General features: G+C 35.2%; 1 protein-coding gene across 7 annotated transcripts in view; it reads left to right on the top strand.

Moving 5' to 3' along the window:
* GUCY1A1 (guanylate cyclase 1 soluble subunit alpha 1) overlaps window positions 1-20,431 on the top strand; it is a 76,797-nt gene that overhangs the window by 20,185 nt on the left and 36,181 nt on the right. For 5 of the 7 annotated variants that reach the window (XM_072621339.1, XM_072621338.1, XM_072621345.1 and 2 more), the window contains 2 exons: window positions 12,126-12,503; window positions 16,257-16,318. In XM_072621339.1, coding sequence (XP_072477440.1) covers window positions 12,249-12,503; window positions 16,257-16,318 — 317 coding nt within the window. In that variant the 5' untranslated portion in view covers window positions 12,126-12,248. The remainder of the gene's footprint in view (window positions 1-12,125; window positions 12,504-16,256; window positions 16,319-20,431) is intronic. The other 2 variants (XM_072621342.1, XM_072621344.1) reach the window with 1 other exon arrangement.

Below are 20,431 nucleotides of genomic sequence, written 5' to 3' on the forward strand. Positions count from 1 at the left end.
ACTATAAGCAGCCATGCTATATATGTGTGAGTTTATATGTATGTATTGTTGTTGTGTTCATCTTCAGACATCAGAGAAATGATGACATTACCTGCAATGGACTTTGTTTTGAGTGAGGGAGGGCTGTGCAAGGTCACCAGCCTCACTTTGTCCTCCTGAGCCATCTAGATCCAGTGACCAGATATTCGTTAGGATGACTAGAGACAGCCGAGGATGCAGTGGGGGACCTTGGTATTTTCATGTTTACTTAGAGGGAGGTAATGCCCATTGAGTGAATAGGCCTCTTTAAGAAGTAGTCAGGGAATGGCCTTTTCAACGAGAAAAAGAAAAAAATAATTAAATGAAACTGGGAGGGAAATAGAAACTGTTACTATTGTAATCACTCTAAGTCAGATGTTAAGTGGAACTTGGGCATTGAAAATGAAAAGCATCTTCTCTAGAGGCCTCTCCATGGATTCTGCCTGAAACTGAGGCCTAGAGTGTCCAATGAACATTGTATGTGCACTCACAAGTTTCCAAAGACAAAAAGTGACAAGTCCTTCAGAAGTCTTACGAGTTCAGACCTTTTATGTGATTTGAAAGTAAACCGAAAGCTGGATACTCAGTGCAACATCACTAATAAGATCCGAGGATTAAAAATGTCAAGGATTTCAAGAGCCAGCCAGACCCCCTACTGTGACCATAGGAGAAACAGAGACCTAGGGAGCTTCAGGGATCTGTATGTGATCACAGACAATTTCCTAGACCTAGAGGTAAGAAGGCCTTAAGATATGTATTAGCTATATTTCAACTACCTAAACAACACAGAAAAGGAAAATCATAAGAATGTTCATAGAAAGAATATTTTTGGATATATATATATGTATGTATGTATGTATGTATATATTTTATTTATTTCAATTTAGAGCTACCCCTAAAGGGTTATAAAACTGTGCATGCCCTTTGACCCAATATCACTACTTGATCTGTATCCTAAAGAGATCAAAGAAAATGGGAAAGGGCCTGTTCTTACAAAAATATTTATAACAACTTTTTGCGGTGTCAAAGAATCAAAGGTCAAGAGGATGCTCATCAACTGGGGAAGGACTTAACAAGTTGTGGTATGATTGTAATGGAATTCTATTGTGCTATAAGGAACGATGAGCAGGATGATTTCAGAAAACTTGGAAAGACTTCTATGAACTCATGCAAAGTGAGATGAGCAGAACCAGGAGAACACCGTATGAAGTGAAAACAATATTATAAGGTTAATCTTATTAAAGATTTAACTACTCTAAGGCAATTCCTCCAGAGAGAGAACTGGTGAACTATAAATGTAGATTGAAGTGTGCTTTTAAAAAAAATCTTTATTGTTCTTATTTTTGTCTGCATTTTCTTTTATAATATGGCCAATATTGAAATGTCTTGTATGACTTCACATATATAATCAATATCAATTTGTGTGCCTTCTTGAGTGGGGTGGGGGAGGGAGGAAGTAGGAGAAAGACATTTTGGTATTCAAAATTTTAGAAAATGTATGTTAAATAATTTTAGATGTAGTGTCAAATACTACTTTAATAGAGTGAAGTATCAAGGTTGCCTCTTTCTGAAAGAATGCAAACAAAAAGAGGGTATGTAAATTATTGGAAAGAAATGTACATTTTAGGTTATTCTGTTTCCATGTTTCAGATGCGAAATTTAATCATTTTTGGTAAAAGAAAAGAAGGCTTGTGCACCTGTTGTCTTCTCTCATTTCACCTTGAAATCTCCCCAAAGAGTCAGAGATGGTATAGACTTATATCTGAACCCTCCAACTAAAAGAAATATAAAGCTGAAAGGGATTGGAAAGAAAAGGTGAGAGGAAATTGAGTGTAATGGAGGAGAAGAGATTTAGACATTCATCTTTTTTCCGCAAGAAAATTTGAGAGTAAGGGAGAAGAGGAGTTTGGGCAATTTTGTCTTTTTTCTTCCCTCCTCACTCTCCTAACTCCAGCCAATGGCAAGCAAATGATTACATGGTAGTGGCCCTCCAAGTAAAGAAGACCTAAGTTCAAGTCTCACCTGTGACACATACTGGCGATATGTGTGATCATAAGCAAGTCAATGTACTTCTTAGCACCCAAAACAACTCTAAGTTTGAGGGCATTTATAGACGGAGTTTCTTTGATGGGATTTCTCCACACCAATGAAATCACAAGTCTAAATATTAGTGATGATGATGATGACAATGTAGATTTCTGTAACAACTTTAATTGCACATTCCCAAAAACAGTATTATGAAGTGGCACTCATTTTATAAATAACAAAACTTTAGCTTATAGGAAATGAAATGACTTGCCCAAGGTAGTTCAACTATTAAATAGCACTATTCATATGTGAATGCATCCCATCAAATTTCAAATCTCCTATTCTTTCCACCACAAATCTAGTTCTTTTGTGTGCTCTGGCCAAAATAAAGCATTAGCTATTTAAAGAAATCTTTTTTAAAGTCACTATTATAAAAGAGAAAAGAAAAGAAAGTAGCAGTACTAAGGAAAATAACACTCTCAGAAAATGTTCATTTTTCAGAAAATCAGTATGTTAATGAGGAAAAAAGAGGAAAGGAAGAAAATCAACTACTTTAAATGATGGTTTTGAATATTAAACTTGCCTAGACAATTTCTATTCTCTGTACTAATAATACTACATTATTTATCAAGAGACTTAGAAGAAATAACTCCTCTGTTTCTCCTGTTCAGTATGGTACAAAACATTGGACAGATTAGTGCTTAAAACATACTGAACAGACACCTAAGGAAGAAACTAAGAAAGGAAAAAAAGGTAATAAGACATGAAGTGGTACAGGACAAAAAAATTATTGATAGATATTGCAGTCAGGGTAATTGAGTAACATGCAGTCTATTAGAAGAGGTGATGGCAGAGAGTTGACAACCAAAGATAATAAGGACGGAACATACTGAATCAAGAGGAAATACTATAGCTAGGTCTCAATTAGTGAAAATAATGAATCCCTTAAATGGCTACATTATTCATTTCTCACTGTATATTTCCATTGATCTAGAACCACTATCATATTTTACATAATTATAAATTTGAATGCTGCATATTTAAATACATGTAACCACTTCAGGGGATGGATTATTTCCATTCATATGAACCTATCAGCAGTCACAAATACTGTAAACAAATGACAATTCGGTAGCATGCGTTAGTATTAAAAAGAGCTGAAGGTAGTAAGTTGGCCAAAGAGAAGAGAATGGAGTAAACTGAATGAATAGAAAATATTATTGCCTAAGCAGTTCCTATAGTGCTTTTAGACTACCAAGGAACAGTTTTTCATGTGGTAAAGGCATTTTTGGAAAAATAAGTCAAAAAGAGAGTCCCTTGCTAAATTTTGTTTTGAGAGTCAATTTATATGTGCACAATTAATAGGATAGATTTGGAAAGTAGAAAATAAAAAGTATGGGGCTGTGTGATCATGTGTACATGTGTATGCATTTGTATGCGGGAGAGAGAGAGGAAGAGGAGGGGAATTTTAGAATTTTTACATTAGGAGGAAAATTAGGGGGGGAAAAGTATATTTCTTCTAAGGAAGTTTTTTTTTTAATTCCCAGGTAATAAATAGTACATTAATTGACTGAAGAAAAAGAACTAGATAAAAGAAAAAGTAATACAAAAAAATCTGAACTTGAAGCATTGTCTCCATACTGCAAGTTTCCACAACAAGAATAGCTTGTTCTCAAAGGATTTCCATTCCTAAGCTCACCAAATAGGTTTGGGGGCTTTTCTGGACTTAATAGTAGATCTAAGGCTCTGGCTTAGTTTATGACCACCTCAAGTCTATAGCACCCACCTCTTCTTCTTCATTCCTTTCCCTGGCCTTTGTTTTGGAAATATCCAGATCTCATTGCCAATGGATACACAACCCAAAGAATTTTTCCAATACTAGCAAATTATCAAGAATTCAGTGAATTTAAAAATAATTCTATTTTTAATGCAACTGTCAGGTTAAATGATAGTCATCATAAATGTTGGTTTGTCTTATAAAAGTACAATTTGTGAAGAACCATGGTTTCTTTGACATAAATCCCCAACTCAAAATCACATTTCTCACATCATTAATCAGGATATTTCATTGCCTTTTTTCCTCTCTAGTTGATTTAAGTGAAGTAAAAATAAACTTTCTTCTTCCAGTATTCCCCAAAAGAAAGCCAATATAAAACCATAAAGAAGAAAAATTAAAAAACATAGAATTCTAAAACTCTAAGAGGACTTAGATATCCTAACACAATGGCAGCAATCTTTTAAAACTGGAGAACTATTTTTGTATGTTATTTTAAAATAACATTATACTCATTTTTTTCCCACTAAAGTATGTTTCTGATGCTCTATAGTTATATGAAGCAGACTCTGAGTTCTTGAAGATTATACCAATACAACACAGGCTTTATTGAGTTCTCCATAAAGCTAGAAATGTTTTGGGTACAAGTCTGATTATATATTCTAAATCTCTTGCTTGAGGAAGAGTTTTGTTAAATGTGAAGTGTTAATTACTAGAATGACTTATGGAAGGAGACATCATTTGGTCATAGAAATCCTCATGGACCAACCGCAGAATTATAGAGGGACTTCAATCTACTTTGGCCAGGGATATACCCACATTAACCAAATTTCATGTACTTGAAGTATTGGAATGGAAAATTCCTTAAGATACACATGTGTACATGATATAATATAGCATAATATATACTAAATAATGTGTGATGATAAAAAATAATGGTATAATATATTTTTGAAGATTCATGGTATATTTTATCATGTGTATTTTTTCAATTGATGCCAAAAAAAAATTTACACCAAAATCATGCATTTTTGTTTTTCTGTCTACCAACAGAGAAAATACACACAGAGAAATAAAGGCCAACAAACAAAGCTTCTAACTGTCTGACCCTAAGCAATACATACATCACAGATCAACAGACAGATCCAACTGTCTGACCATTGCATAGATGCATTGTTACCAGAGAGAGAAGTTCCGACATCTGGGTTTTCAAAGCCAGGGAGCTGCTTAGTGACTGCCCAGAGTCTGGTCAAACAATTACTTTCAATGAGCAAGCCCAAAGTGAAACCTCACCTCAGAGAATTTAATACTTTTTAGAGCTGGAGGGCAGGACCCTCTGACTCAGTGCCTCAATAGAAATGAACAAAAAGGTATCTGAGGCCTATTGATGGGCAGGGAAGATCTTTAACCCTTCCTCCCCCACCACCATTAACCTTACCTTAACAGATTACAGATATGAACTCATTCATCTGTTTTGACAGAACTACAACCAACTTTGTAATTTCAGATTGATTTCAAATATTGTAGACGAGGAAACTGAGGCCCCAAAAGGTTAAGTCATTTGCCCATAATGAGAGACTAAGTACTAGAATATAATAATTGTCAATGTTTTTTCCAGTATCCAGTGCTGCCTCCTTAAATGACATCCCAAATATATTAACCTTATTTGTGATGTTCTGTACATTAATAAAGAAATAAAGTAATAGAAAGTAGTTAAAACTGATGGGCAGTTAGCTTTATTTGGTTATTTGTTAATAAATAGTGGTACTATTTTCTTTTTGCTTAGAGGAGAGATGCTTCATTATAAAGAGTGAACACTAACGCTGTGTATTGGATATCATTTACATCATTTTAGAGGTAGAAGGGACTTCAGATGCCAACTAGTTCAAACTATTCCCGAAAGGAATTCCCAACAAGTGGCTGTTCAGCCTCTGCCTGCTAACTTCCAAGAAAGGGGGACACACTCACCTCTCTGCCCAGGCAATCCATTGCATTTTTGGGTAGCTCTAATTATTAAAAAAAAAAAACCTCCCCCTCTGAAATTGAGGCTAAGTGCCCATTTACAGTTTTCACCTGATTCTGCAGCTGGAAAAAAACTGAATAAATTAAAGTCCTTTTCTATATGACAACCGTTCTCCAGGCTAACCTTCTGTATGACAACCGTTCTCCAGGCTAACCATCCCCAATTCTTTTAACTAACCTAGTGTTAACAGAGACTCAAAGCTTTTCTCCATACTTGGAATGATCTCCAGGTCATGAATGGATTTGTGTGGTCCAAAAAGGAGGTGGGGCAGTCATATATTGAGAGAGTAAGATAACCCATGGATATCTGTTATGTGGCATTGGTAACTGAGAATGTTATGGAGATGTGGAAGAAGCTCACAGAACATTGAATATATCTTTGAAGGATTGATGGGAGAACATGGAGTGGAATTACACAGAATGACAAGATATAAGGGTTGTGATTTGCATCATTGGAGAAAATATTCACAAAGACAAGATGATAGATCTATGGCAGTGCCGTCCCTCAGCATTCAGAATGTTTGCCCTTCCAGTCTTATCCTCTAAGTTTATAATTTTGAGCTATCTTGTTATTATATCCTTTTGAAATTATCTACCAATTTCAAATATGGATTTGTAGAAAATGTTAGGCACAGAAGCAGCATAAGACTTTCTTACTTTGTATAAACATGGATTTCATTTTGTGAATAGAAAGGGGGCTTAAGTATCAGCTTAGTGTAAGTAACTAAGCTTTCCGGATATTATTTTAGTAATGGCATTTGTTTGGCCCAATATTGTATTAACAGATGGAATTAAACAAGATGAAAAAAATGAATCTCTGTTCTGTAATGCATGATAATTCTATTTTTGTAATACAAAAAAGTGCTATCTATTGACATAGTTATCATTTCCTTAATAAATAAAGATTTTTTCACAAATTAGTCTTCAGGTTTTTTTCCCCTGTACGCCAATCATCGTAAGCTATGGCAAACTTATTTTAATGAGAACTTGGGGGAGAGACCATAGAACTTTTTATATGATAAAGAAGGATTACCCAGAATTGTATCTGATATCTTTGGAGGATATGATACACACACACACACACACACACACACACACACACAAATATACAGAGACAGAGACAGACATAGACACAGAGAGAGACAGACAGATGGAAAGACATAGAGAGACAGACACAGAGAGTGACAGGGAGAAAAGTTTGAGTGATGACTGTGAGCATGGCCATTAGCAGCTCTAATGAAGATATCTTAGTATGTCTTTTTAGAAATATACACCAAAGAGATCTACATTAAAACATAACCCTCCAGAAAAACAAAGAAAGGATAGTCACTGATGTCTTCTGGTTTGCGTTGTTAAACACTGTGCAGAGATCTAGTAAAATCACCATGAACATTGTCTTCCGTAGGGAAACTTTCATCTTTTGCCAAAAGCAACTGATTCTAGATTTATTGTATTTTCTCACAGACTAATTAGCTTACATAATTTCTTCTCAGAAATAAAGACATTCATCAAAAGCGACAACAGCTGAGTTTCTGTAATACATGAAAATTTTCTAAGCATTTTATTTTTTTTCCACTGGGATATAAAACAACCCAATGAGCTAAAGGTTACAGATATCAAAATAATCATTTAACAAATAAGGAATATGAGACTTAAAGAGAGCAAGCAACTTGTCTTTGGTCACATAGATAGCAAGTATCCAGAGGATGAATCATCAGGTTCAACTGATGGTAATTCCAGCATTCTAGTTACTGTCTTATACCAAATTGCCTCTCAGAAAAAAAGATGAAACCTTCTGAAATTCATTTCTTCTCCAGAATTCTAAATTGTTTTTAGAGTTGAGGAGAAGCAACAAGACATGGGAAATGTTCTGATCAAATCCAAGAAGGAAAATCAGAAATTGGAAAACATATATTGAATGACACTCAGTTTCACCTAAAATATCAGCAGTCTGCTTATCTGATCACCAGCAATTTCACATATGTGAAAGAAAAATATATAAATATATAAATACATATATGTATTTATTTCCCATTATAACATCGCTGTTACTTTTATCTATTTATATTTTCTTTTCTATTGAAAGGGTCTATCCTCTGATTACTTTTTAAAGAGGCCTCTTCACTGAATGGGCATTATCTCACTTTAAGGGAGTACCTGAAAAGGCATTAGTCTAAAAGGCCAAAGTCTCCCACTGCATCCTGGGCCATCTCCAGGCATCTTGATGAATATCTGGTCACTAGATCCAGATGGCTCAGGAGGAGAAAGTGAGGCTGGTCACCTTACACAATCTTCCCTCACTCAAAACAAAGTCAAATACAACTCATATCATCATTTCTGTGTTGTCATGGTCCTCTTCAAAAACAGACAAACACAACAAGAAGTCATGAAAAATTATTTTTACCAGGTTTCAAGTATAGAATTGCTTGATATATGTAAAGCAGTTTATAAAAGCTTATTGACTGACTAAAGTGCTAAGTAAAATCTGCATTGTCGTCCTCCTCATCATCATCATCGTGAGCCTATGTGAACAATTGTTTTTAGAAAATCGTGCCTTTTCCACCTTATGTCTTTTTCTAGCGTTTCAATGAGTCTGTGATATTAATGATGTAGGTAGCTCCTCCAGTGGTGTAATTGCCTTCATGCCTACCTGGCCTACATGACCTTCCCCAACATCTTCCCATAATTTTGCCCATGAAGTCCACCCAATATATTTGAAAGATGAATTTCTCTTCTCTTTGTATTACATGAATAACGATGGAGTATGTGATCAGTTCATGGTTGTGAAGGAGAAGAGAGAACATGAGGATGGAGACATCTGTAATGATTTATACATATCCATGAGTACATTTTTCTGAAAATTAAGGAATTCTATAAACTTCTGTGTTTAGTTTTATTGACATATTGGATAATTATATTCAAAGGTGTATTAGCTCTACATCTTCTAAGGTTAGTACATTTGCATTAGGATCCAGGTCCCTTTGTCTACTGCCATATTAAACCACATAGCCCCTAACAGTCAAGGGCCATCTGGAAGTTGAGTTATTTTTAGGGAGAGCAGTCACATGCTTGTCTTCCTTTACCCTATGTTAGACAAAGACAAGGACCTAGTAAGAGGCATTGAGACTGATTACCCATGTAACCCTTCCCGAATGAATAGAAATGCTGAGACTAATAGTTTGCATGCCTTCAATAAACTCACCTATTACATCAAGTCAGTTTGGATCTTTGTATTTTTTTACCCAAAACTGGATCTAACTAGCAAAATATTCATATTATTTGATAGTGAATAGTAAAAGAGTAAAGCATCAATGTTTCATTCTTTAAAGAACTTTCAACGAGTGTTATTTAGCATTTGCTTCTTGAATTAGCTTTATACTGCAATGTTCCTTGGATAGTTTAAAATGTTCTGTCCCTTCTTAATTTCTCCATAGTTACTTTATATTAAAAATAATTCCTATGAAGGTCTGATGGAAGCATTAATTGATTTGGACAACAATGTTAAAATTGATGCCTAGTTTTCATCAAGAAGTGAACGCTTTTAAGATAAGGACCTCACGTGGGGTAGTCTCCTGAAAAAAGAGGAATCAATGGGAAAGGTTATTTAATAATCAACTTTTGATCTTTGAATATCCCCTTGAAACTTTTCCTAATATTTATGCATTCTGCTGTTTACTCCCTAACATGTTGTTATGTTTCATATTTTTAAATTTCACTTAGTTGCTTCCACTATCTCATTATTTCCATAATCAATGATCAGACTCTGAATCCTCCACTAACATTAAATGTAACTTTTATATTTGATATTGAATTTTTAATTAATTGTGTTTAATTAGTTTCAATCTAGTTTAGTGAACAATCCAGACCAACAGGAAGCATAAAACAAATATGCTCATTTTTGGGGTTCAGAGAATATTGTGCATCTCCTCTATGGTATCACTTCATTTCCTGAGCTAGCTTTTTCAGAGAATGGGCATATCTTACCACATGGCATACTGTTTCCTTTTGGAATCATGTCTGTTTTTCTGTATAATTTATGTTAAAAATCTTCGCATTCAAAATGCCTTAGTTGCTCCACTTGTAAAGAGTAGCTCATGTTTGAGTTAGTTAATAGATAGAGAAATGGTATAATGTACCAAACATAGATACATGCTTATGGAATGTAAAAGGACAGCAATAAGACCTGTCCATTTTGAGAAGGATCATGGTTGAAGGGAACTTTGGAGATTAGGAGAGGTGATAACATAGAGAGCATAAGAAGTTTTTTAGATGTGACTCTTTAAGAGCAGGAGCTTTCTCTCTGCAGGGTGAATTGAGGGAAGTCATTTTTATATACTACTCTCTTTTCTGCCCTTAAACACTTTGGGGTCATGCCAATAGCCCAGTTGAATAATGCTTTTTCTTTGTTTCAAGTATTTCCTCATCTGTAAAATGGACAAAATAGTACCTGTGAATCCTCCATGTATTGTTAGGAAAAGTCTTTATAAACTTTACAGCACTGTAGAAATATGCATAATGACACAGTGATTACAAATTGTGTGTCTGTCACTCTTTCCCTTCCTCAATATACAATCTTCCTCACTTTTATTATTCTCCTTTAGGCCTCATTGTGTCTTGTCATATGCCCTTGACCTATTGTTATCAAATGTTCACGTTTATGATTATACTTACCGTGACTCTGGAAGGAAATGCAATGTCCACAATTCTGGATTAAGTGTAGATTTGGAGGAAAAGAAAACTCATCAGTGTTCAATTATGAGAGCTAAAATACCAAGAGATCAATTTTGAGAGAATTTTAAGATCATTTAAGTTGAAGGATTGGCAGTGGAATTAGCATATTTGAACTGTAATTCTTGAGATTTAAGTGCAAAGTTAAGTATGACTGGAAGAAGTTTTCAATTGCAATGAATAAGCTTTTATTTCAATGAATATATCATTCTTCTACAAGATAATAGAATATTGCATTCAAGTTATTTTATATATATAAATTATTTTATTATAAATGTATTTTTTAAATTTTAAATTATAAATATAGTTTTATTATAAATATAAATTATTATTTTATATATGTATAACTTTTATATATATAACTTTATATATATATATATAACTTGTTATATACATAACTGACATACCAATGTCAAAGCAGCATAAATAATAAGTACTTTTTGAATTGAATTGACTCATAAATTGCAATTTGGCTTTTTTTTCAAGAGATGACGACAAAAATCACTGCTGTACACCAAAAAGTAGAGCATTAATTCCATTTTATTTCATTATCTTCTCCTGCAAGAGAATGTGCCATCTTCATCCTCATCTCATTTTCTTTTTTCCCAGTGAGTAGCCTACATATTGGAAAGCATAGTAGATTAGGAGCCAAAATGCAGGAGTTCTATTTCTGACATAACTTGACTAGCCTATGTGATCTAGAACAAGTCACTTTGATTTTTAAGCCTCATTTGTAATATATATATATATATATATATATATATATATATATATATATATATATATATATATATATATATGAATGACAGCAATATTTGCATTACCTATTTCACTGGATTGTTGTAAGGAATAAATGCATAGATAAAATGGGAAATAGTGTGACACTTTATAGTAAAAATTTCATTTCAGATTAAAAGCAAGAACAGGAGCCCAAGGTAGGAAACATGGTAGACAAGCTCAGTAGAGCATTTAATGGATGTGCAATTGTTTTAGGGCTATACTACAAACCACACAAGAATGACATAGATGAGAGTTTAGAGTTTTGGAGAAGCAGATGACAAATGTGATGTGGAGATATGCTATAGTGCTTTTATGGGACTTCATTTATGTGCTAGAGTATTCTTGGTCTCTCTTGGTGTCTGTATCTGTTTCTTCTTTTGGGCAAACATGTTTGAAAGCTTTTGAAAAGATTAAGACCAAAGAAATTTCATAAAAAATAAGAAAAATAATTTGCTACTAAAATTTTATTGTTAGAAATATCTTATTCTATTTTAATAATTATGGGAAATAAGCATGCAACTATAAGAACACTTTTCTCCAGCAGAATATTAGACTTTGCAAACAACAAAACCACCATCAAAATTAAATTTTAAAACTCATAATAATTCTTTGGTTCTTTACCAAATCAAGCCCTTTCATTTCATAAAATGTACATTAAAATGGTGCAACTGAAAGTGTCATTTTTTCCTCTTTATGACAAGTTTTTCTCATATCTGTTCTCCCTGTTATAGAGATATAAGGAAATATTTGTCTCTGTTCCTACTTTCTCTTGCAGATAGACATCAAAGCCACTGGATTCATCAGTCTATTGGTGGCTCCGAGTTTCCAGTTAACAAGTTAGAAGACCACAGGACAGTTTAGGAGGAGGGCATTTTGTATCCTCAAAACTTGCCAGAGGATGTTCTGCACCAAGCTGAAAGACCTTAAGATTACTGGAGAGTGCCCTTTCTCTTTACTGGCTCAAGGCCATGTCTCAGAAGAACATGAAGAAGATCGTGCAGAGAGACCTGAAAGTTCTAAGGCAACTCTGCCTGTGTGCCAGGAAGTTACTGAGAAACATGTCAGTGCAAATCTTCCTCAAAGAAAGACCAGCCGAAGCCGAGTGTATCTGCACACGTTAGCAGAGAGCATTTGCAAACTGATCTTCCCTGAGGTAAATAGTGACACTTGGGTAATATTTATCCATTTAATTTCTGCCTGTTGAAATTGACTAGAAAGATTGTGAATTCATTTAAAACCAATCTATAACCATCATTTCAAAAAATGAAACTCATTTTTTTTCTCTTACAGTTAAATATTTATATTTTTTTAGCTTCCTTCTTCCAGCAGCTCCAAGGAGCAGAATGTCGGCCCTGCAGGGCTAAGGAGTTACACAAACAGCTTCTCTACCCTCTGGGATTATATATCTAGTTTGATTGGAGACTGCCTGATTTAGAGTCAGTTACCCTAGTCAGTAACCCCTAATAGCTGCTGGCTCTTGTCACTTCCTTGGTTATGTATGGGAGATGCCCTGCATAGTGACATATTGAGGTCTTAGTAACTGTCACATTTCCACTTCCATGGAATGCCTGGAAACACAGAATTCTGCTGAGACCCTCAAGTATCTCAATAGCCAAGTGGAAATGCAGTGAGTGTTTCAGTTTCCTCCAGGGTACATAGTGCATGGGGGATGGGGTGAGAATGGTCCAAAGGATTATAGCATCATACATCTAGAACTCGAAGGGACCTGTAGGTCTCATAGACCATTTGGTCCATTCTCATATTACAGATTAGGAAACTGAAGCTTAGATATGTTAAATGATTTGCCCAAATTCATAGAAACTATGTCAGAGGTGAGATTCAAAACCAGACCTTCTGACTACATAGCCAATATTTTTCCAATACTCATTATTTCTCTCCTTATGGAAATTCACATGACATTTCCCTTCACAGGTTTATACAAGCTGTTGATAAGGCCCAGTCTCTAACCAATGGTACAAAAAATCAACTCCATACATTCATATTGATTGATAATCATTCCCTTATTCACACACTTTTTGGGACCAGATTCAAATTCTCAAATGGATCTGTGATCTCATCAATCTAAATATCTCTCCAATGATGTAGATCTCATCTCACCTCTACCTGCTCATCTTGTAATAATGATGATGTGCCAGATACTGTGCTAAATTCTTTATAAATATTATCTCATTTGATCATCACCACAACACTGGCAAGTAGGTGTTATTATCCCTATTTTACAGTTGAGGAGACTAAGGCAAACAGAGGTTATGTGACTTGCCCAGAGTCACGAAGCTAGTGTCTGAGGTTGGATTAGAACTTACCAATTCCAAGCCCACTGCTATATCCACAGTCTAACCTAGTTGCCTTACCCTGTATGGCTCTTCTCCTTGTCTTCCTACAAGTTCACCCCAGGAGATCTACCCAACTTTAGGGGACCTTTGTCACTCTCTTTTGACATTGTGGAGGCACAAGAGGAGCACCCTGGCTGCTTATTGCTTATTCCTCAGTCTTTCAGTGTGGCCTGACCACCTTATCTGTCAATCATACATTTCTTTGATGATGTAGGCTCAGGAGGAGAAAGTGAGGCTGGTAACCTTGTAGAGCCCTCATTCACTCAAAACAAAGTCAAGTGCAAGTCATGTCATCATTTTTCTGATATCATGGTCTTCTTCAAAAATGAAGGACAAATGCAACCTGTGAGTAGACCAAGGTGCCTGAATGGGGACCCAGCTAGCTGGATAACTTAGCTCATCCTCCTCCTTTTGTCTCCTCCTTCCCTTTCTTCTCCTCTCCAAAGGAAGGTAAATTTGGATAGCCAGAGGAAGCTCAGTTAACTTGGGCTTGGCTGACTAGACTTCTTTCCTTTCTTCCCTCCTTCCTTCCTTCCATCCGGCCTTCTTTCTTTCCTTTCTTTCTTTCCTTTCTTTCTGTCGTTCTTTCTTTCTGTCTGTCTTTCTATCTTTCTTTCTTTCTTTCCTGAAACTTTAAATGCAGTGCACTCTGAAGCCCATATATTGGATAACAATAAGTCCCTGCCCAAACTCCACTTAATGACTGTTTTCTGGACCCTTTTGGCTAAAGAGTGATTATCAGTAGTAACTGTTGCTCTTTCCCTCTCAATTTGATTTAGTTATATTTTTTTTCTTTTGCTCATTAAAGGGGCCATTGCCTGACTACTTCTTAAAGAGGCTTATTCACTCAATGGGCATTACTCTAAGTGAGTCTAAGTGAATCCCTGAATAGGCCTTAGCCAAAAAAAGGCCAAGGTGTCCCATTGCCTCCTGGGCCATTTCGAGGCATCCTGATGAATATCTGATCACTGGATTCAGATGACTCAGGAGGAGAAAGTGAGGCATGTGACCTTGCATAACCCTCCCTTACTCAAAACAAAGTCAAGTGCAAGTCATGTCATCCTTTCTCTGATGTCACGATCTTCTTTGAAAATGAAGGATGAACACAAAAAAAAATCTGTAAAAATGGAGGTAGTAATAACTGTTGCACTCACTTCACAAGGTTGCTGTGAAGAATAAACAATATAAGACATGTAAAGTGTTTTATATAAATGTTGCTATTATTATAATTAATCCATTTGACTAATTGGAACTTCAAGAAACAACATGGAAAAATGAAATATTCCAGTGTATCAGTAACCAGAAAACAACTGTCTCTTTTCTCAGTGCAAGTGGAAAAGAAACATAATTAGCTGTGAGGAATCTGTGTAAGAATGTGGTTGGAAGTCATCTACACTTACCTTAATCCCTTCATTATCTATTATTTTAATCAGTCTTTTAATTGTTAAGCCCTTACTATATGGATAGCATTTTCCTAGGCATTATTAGGAATATAACAGAAATATCTGGTCATTTCCATAAGGAACTCAGTCCAATAAAAGCCCAACATATGTGAAATGTTTATGTAGCAATACAAAATTATAAAGAGCTAAGAGCTGCCAATCATAAATTCAATAGTATCTTGTGGATTCTAAGAATTGAAGAGACTTCAAGAGCCATGTTTCTCAAACATACCTAAGTACACCCTTTACAAATGGTCATTCAGCCTCTGCTTGAAGAAATCTTACTACTCACTACTTCCCCAAGGCTGTCCATTCAACAATGGAGTAAATCTAATTGTTGCAAAGTTCTTCTATATGTTAGTAATGAGAGAGGGAGAGATAGAGACAGAGAGAGACAGAGAGACAGAGAGAGACAGAGAAAGACAGAGGGAGAGAGCAGAAGATTAAAATTTGAAGGGTTCTGCCTTTTTTCTTCGTTTTGATGGAAACCTTTCCAAAAAGATACTATCCTTGCCCTCTTGTCTTTAGTAGAGTATATTAAGTATAATCACTTATTGAAGAGAGAGGGAGAATCCAAGACTGATTTTTAAGGAAGAATTTGACAGAATTGATCAAGAAGACTGGAATAATGGTGACAAATTTTATAAGACTGTAGAAGGTGGGAAGTAGAACCAGTTTAGTATAGCTTTTTGAGGGGTGATTCAAGATGAAGAGTTTGGTTTGAGCCATGTGAATGTGGATAGGACATCCAAGTGAAGATGTTGACTCAGGGAAATAAAATCAAATGATACCTCAGGATCAGATATAAAATGACTATTCTAGAGACTTCTATTTTGGACCAAACCAGCTTCATTTGGAAGGGGGCAGGGGCAGAAGAAGAAGGATAATGGATCCATCCACAAGAACAAAGTCTCTAGGACACAATATGCATCCATATGTTCGCACATGTGAGCAGAGAAAATGAGTACCAGAGTAGAAACTAATTCCATTTGTCACTAAAATAGTATTTGTGTTTCATCTTATGAGAATGGTATGGTTCATTTATTTTGATTTTTACCTTCAATTGAATTGATATTTAGAAAGGATTTTAAAACTTTTTTCTATTTATAGTATGAAAGACTGTATCTTGCACTTCAGAGAACATTGACAAAGCATAAAATACAAGAGAAGAGGTAAGTTTAAACATTTTTTACATAAACAAAAATTAATAAGAAGGATTTGAGTTGGTAGAAATCAAAGCTTATAACACATGGGAAAGAATTCCCATTGTTAGAATTGATACTGAGGTCTTTGTGCTCTATGCATAAAAAAGCAGATGAAATAAACTGAGAAAATTCTGGTAATACCTTGATTGTCAGATACTCTTGGGGATGATTATTCTGGATATTCAGATATTCTGGATTGTAGAAGATTAAAATTTTAAGGGTTGTACCTTTTTTCTTCATTTTAATGGAAATCTTTCAAAAAGATTATATCCTTGTTCTTGTCTTTCATAAAGTATATTAAGAATAGTCACTTATTGAAATATTCTGTAGTTGTAACAATAGATAGTGCAATTACAGCTGTTGTTCATAATAGAATCATCATGTAGGTAGCTGTTTTCCCACCTCACCCCCAGCTCCCACATGTAGAATAAATATACCCTAATCCTAATAACTGAGGGTGTAAAGTACTTGATTTAATACAATTTGGTGTGTTAGGTAGAATGCAATTATTACTATCCCCATTTTCAAAGAGGGAAACCAAGGCTAGGCAAAATTAGGAGATTTGCTTCTTTTTACATGGATAATGAGGGACACAGTCAGGATTCAGATTCACTTTCCTGACAGGTGCAAGTGCTTTTGCCATTGACTGATTGATTCCCCTTCCCACAGAGATTGTAGTTATTTAATTTTCTGTCCATTACTAATTTTCTCTCTGTTGTCAGTGTCTGCATCTTCTCATACCCATTGCTGCTTGTAAACTACCACACCTGTGAATTAACTCCATCACTCTTTTCTCTTTCAGATTTTTTAATATGGAAAAAAGGTTTATGGACACCTTCCATTTATACTTGACTACCATTTTCCAATACACCCAATTAGCTCTCATTTCTTTTTTCTAGTTTGCTGTGTCCTCCAGGTTTTCCAGCTTTTGTGGGTAAAATTGTCAATGCTAGAGCAAAACAAAACTACAAACAGAATCAGAACCAAATAGCACCAAATACATAGGAAACAATGAATATATATGGAGTTCACCAGTAAAGAAGCCCTATCTGCACTAGGGTAGCCTCCCCAAAGGAACAAAAGGGCAAAGCTTATATAAGTTTTAATTAGGTGGAAAGTAAATTGGGTAGGGGATATCTCTTCATTGGAAAAGCCTTGTTACTGAGGCTGTGAGGATAACACTGGAGGTGTGCAACTGGAAAAGGCTCTTGTTTGAGTTAGCTGTTTCTCATGACCCTGCCCTAATAGATAAGACTATTCTGGATACTTGCTGTTTCAACAGTAAGGAAGGCTATAAGCAAGGGCAGGGACTGCAACACAAACAGAACCAGAGACAAAATAAAGGAACTACAGACAAAATGGAACTGCTTCAATTTTCTCAGCTATATACAACTATGTAAGAAAAAGACTGGCTATTTTTAGGCATTGCTAATTCATCCAAAACTTTCTATGTGATTAATAACCACATTTGTTTGTTATTTTGGTTCATAACATCTCATTAAAGAGGTTCCCTGTTCCCATTTTACTACTTGTGGATCTAGAATTATCTGGAAAACCTAAGAATCTAAGAGGGTTCAATTTTGGAAATAGAAGCATTTACAATGCACTAGCCTTGAGTGAAGAATGTTTTGTAAACTATCCATGATCACTTTCCTTCCATTAACAAGTTGTAGGATTAACTCATGGGTGAGAATCATAACTGTGGGTCATTAAGACATTGGAGAGAGACATGGAGGCATGCATACAAGCAGTACATTTAAAGATATGGCTAGAAAGGGGATGGTTTTTACAAAAACCTAGGAAGAGTTATATGAATTGATACATAGTAAAGTAAGCAGAACCAGAGAACAATGTAGACAGTAACAACAGTATTGAAACAGTATTGAAACAATAGTCAACTGTGAAAGACTTAACAACTGATAAACACAATGATCCATGATAATTCCAAAGAACTCACAATGAAAAATGCTGTCCTCCTCTAGATAGAGAACTGAGGGATTGATAATAGAGCAAGCAAATTTTTTCTTTCGTTTTTTTTTTTGCAACAAAGCTAATGTGTTAATACATTTTGCTTTCATATGTATGATAGGCATCATATTTCTTGCCATCTTAATAGGTGAGGGAGGGAATAAAGGGAAAGGAATAATTTGGAACTAAAAATACAAAGAAAGAAAAAATGAAGAGTACAATTCTGGGCACAGTCTGTATTTAGACACCAGTCTTCCTATTGTTCAAAGTCATCATTATGAAAATGAATTACTGTATTGTGCTGTATAACTCACCACCCTTCAGAGGCTAATAAGGATGTACAGGTATGTTTTTACTAATACTAAATGACCCCAAGCTATTGTGCTGTTTTTGAGTTTTCATGACTACTTCTTATGATCTTTCTCTTCATGATAAGTCAATTCAAAAAGCATCTATTGAGCACCTACTATGTACCAGGTATGGTGCTAAGCTCTAGGGATTGTTGTGTTTGTCCTTCGTTTTCAAAGAAGACCATGACATCAGGATGATGGCGTGACTTGCAGTTGACTTCGATTTGAGTGAGGAAGTGCTGAAAGTTCTAGGGATACAAAAAGATGGGAGGAAACTTTGCTACATTCAAGGAGATAACATACAAACAACTATGTACAAACAAGACATACACAGGTTAAATTGGAGGTAATTTCAGAGAAAATACACTAAGGATAGGGATGACTAGGATATGTCTCTTGCAGAAGGTGAGACTTCAGATGAAACTTAAAGGAAGCCAGGAAAATCAGGAGATGGAATTGAGCTTTAGGCATGAAGGACAACCAGTGAAAATTCCTAGAGTATAAAAGTAGCTTTTATAAAGCAGTTTAAGATTTATTAGATCCTTGGATGTAATCCAGCAAGCTCCTTGAGAGCAGAGATTTTTTTTTTTTTGCCTTTCTCTGTATCTCCAGCACCTAGTTCATTACCTGACATATAGTTAGCATAGAGGGCAATAAATGCTAATTATTTGACTGATTTTATTAACTCATTTGATCTTCACAATATTCCTGAGAGGTAGATACTATTATGTCTCCATTTTACAGATCTGAAAACTGAGGCAGAAAGAGAAAAGGCAACTTCTCCATGGTTGCAGTCCTTACTGCAGATCCAGAGCTTTATCCTTTGTACCAGTTAAATGTACCCATTTGGCTATTTATGGATGCAAGGTTATTTGGAAAACTGAGGAATTTAAGCAAAATGGATTCTGGAAATATAAATTTTATTTATAAAGATAATCAATGCTCTCTAACCATAAGTGGGATGTGTTTTGTGACTAGTCTATGACTATGATCTGGCTGGATCCCAGGCTGCCTGCAATTGGACTAAATAACTTCTTGTGGTTGTCAAAGCCACCGCTTTTGGAAACTGGCTTAGTCCTGCCTTCTAATCAGTTGTGGGCTAAGAAAGCAAATAAGGTATGATGTAAGGCTTGAAAATCTCTGGTATGAGAAAAGTTCACAAACTTCTTATTGTGTGGACTTTATGACAGCTGCCTGCACTGCCTAAAGACCCATTTGTCTTACTTTGCTTCTGTTCTCAAATGTGCTCTGAACTGAGTTTGCCAAATAAATGACCCTTCAAAATAGAGGGTGTTAGTGGGTGTAGGAATAAGACAAATGTAGCATGTATGAAAGTAGAAAAACTATAGACTGTTTTGTTTCTGTGATGTTTGCAATTATCTATGTCTCTAATATCATGGGTAATAAAAGTTTAATGGGATGCGTGGTTGTTTACTTTTTCCCCATGCAACTCTGTTCATTCTATAAAAGATACAGATTCTGAATGAATAACAGAGGAAGCAAATATAAGAACACGTTAACATAGAGAAATACAATCTGTGGTTTTGTAGTACATAGACATAAGTCAGAGATAAAACTACCTGATACATGGCATTATGAGTAAGGATATACCCTTTTCCTTGTGTAAAGGTTATGGGAAATGTCCATTATGTTTCAATGTAAGGTGTCGAGGAATTTTTCTCATGAGACATTTATGTTTATAGCCTCTACCTATGTACCAATTGTCATTGAAGCTGGTTCAAAGTTGCTAAAAAATACACCT

The sequence above is a fragment of the Notamacropus eugenii genome, chromosome 6 (assembly GCF_028372415.1).
Source record: "Notamacropus eugenii isolate mMacEug1 chromosome 6, mMacEug1.pri_v2, whole genome shotgun sequence".
Classification (NCBI taxonomy): Eukaryota; Metazoa; Chordata; class Mammalia; order Diprotodontia; family Macropodidae; genus Notamacropus; species Notamacropus eugenii.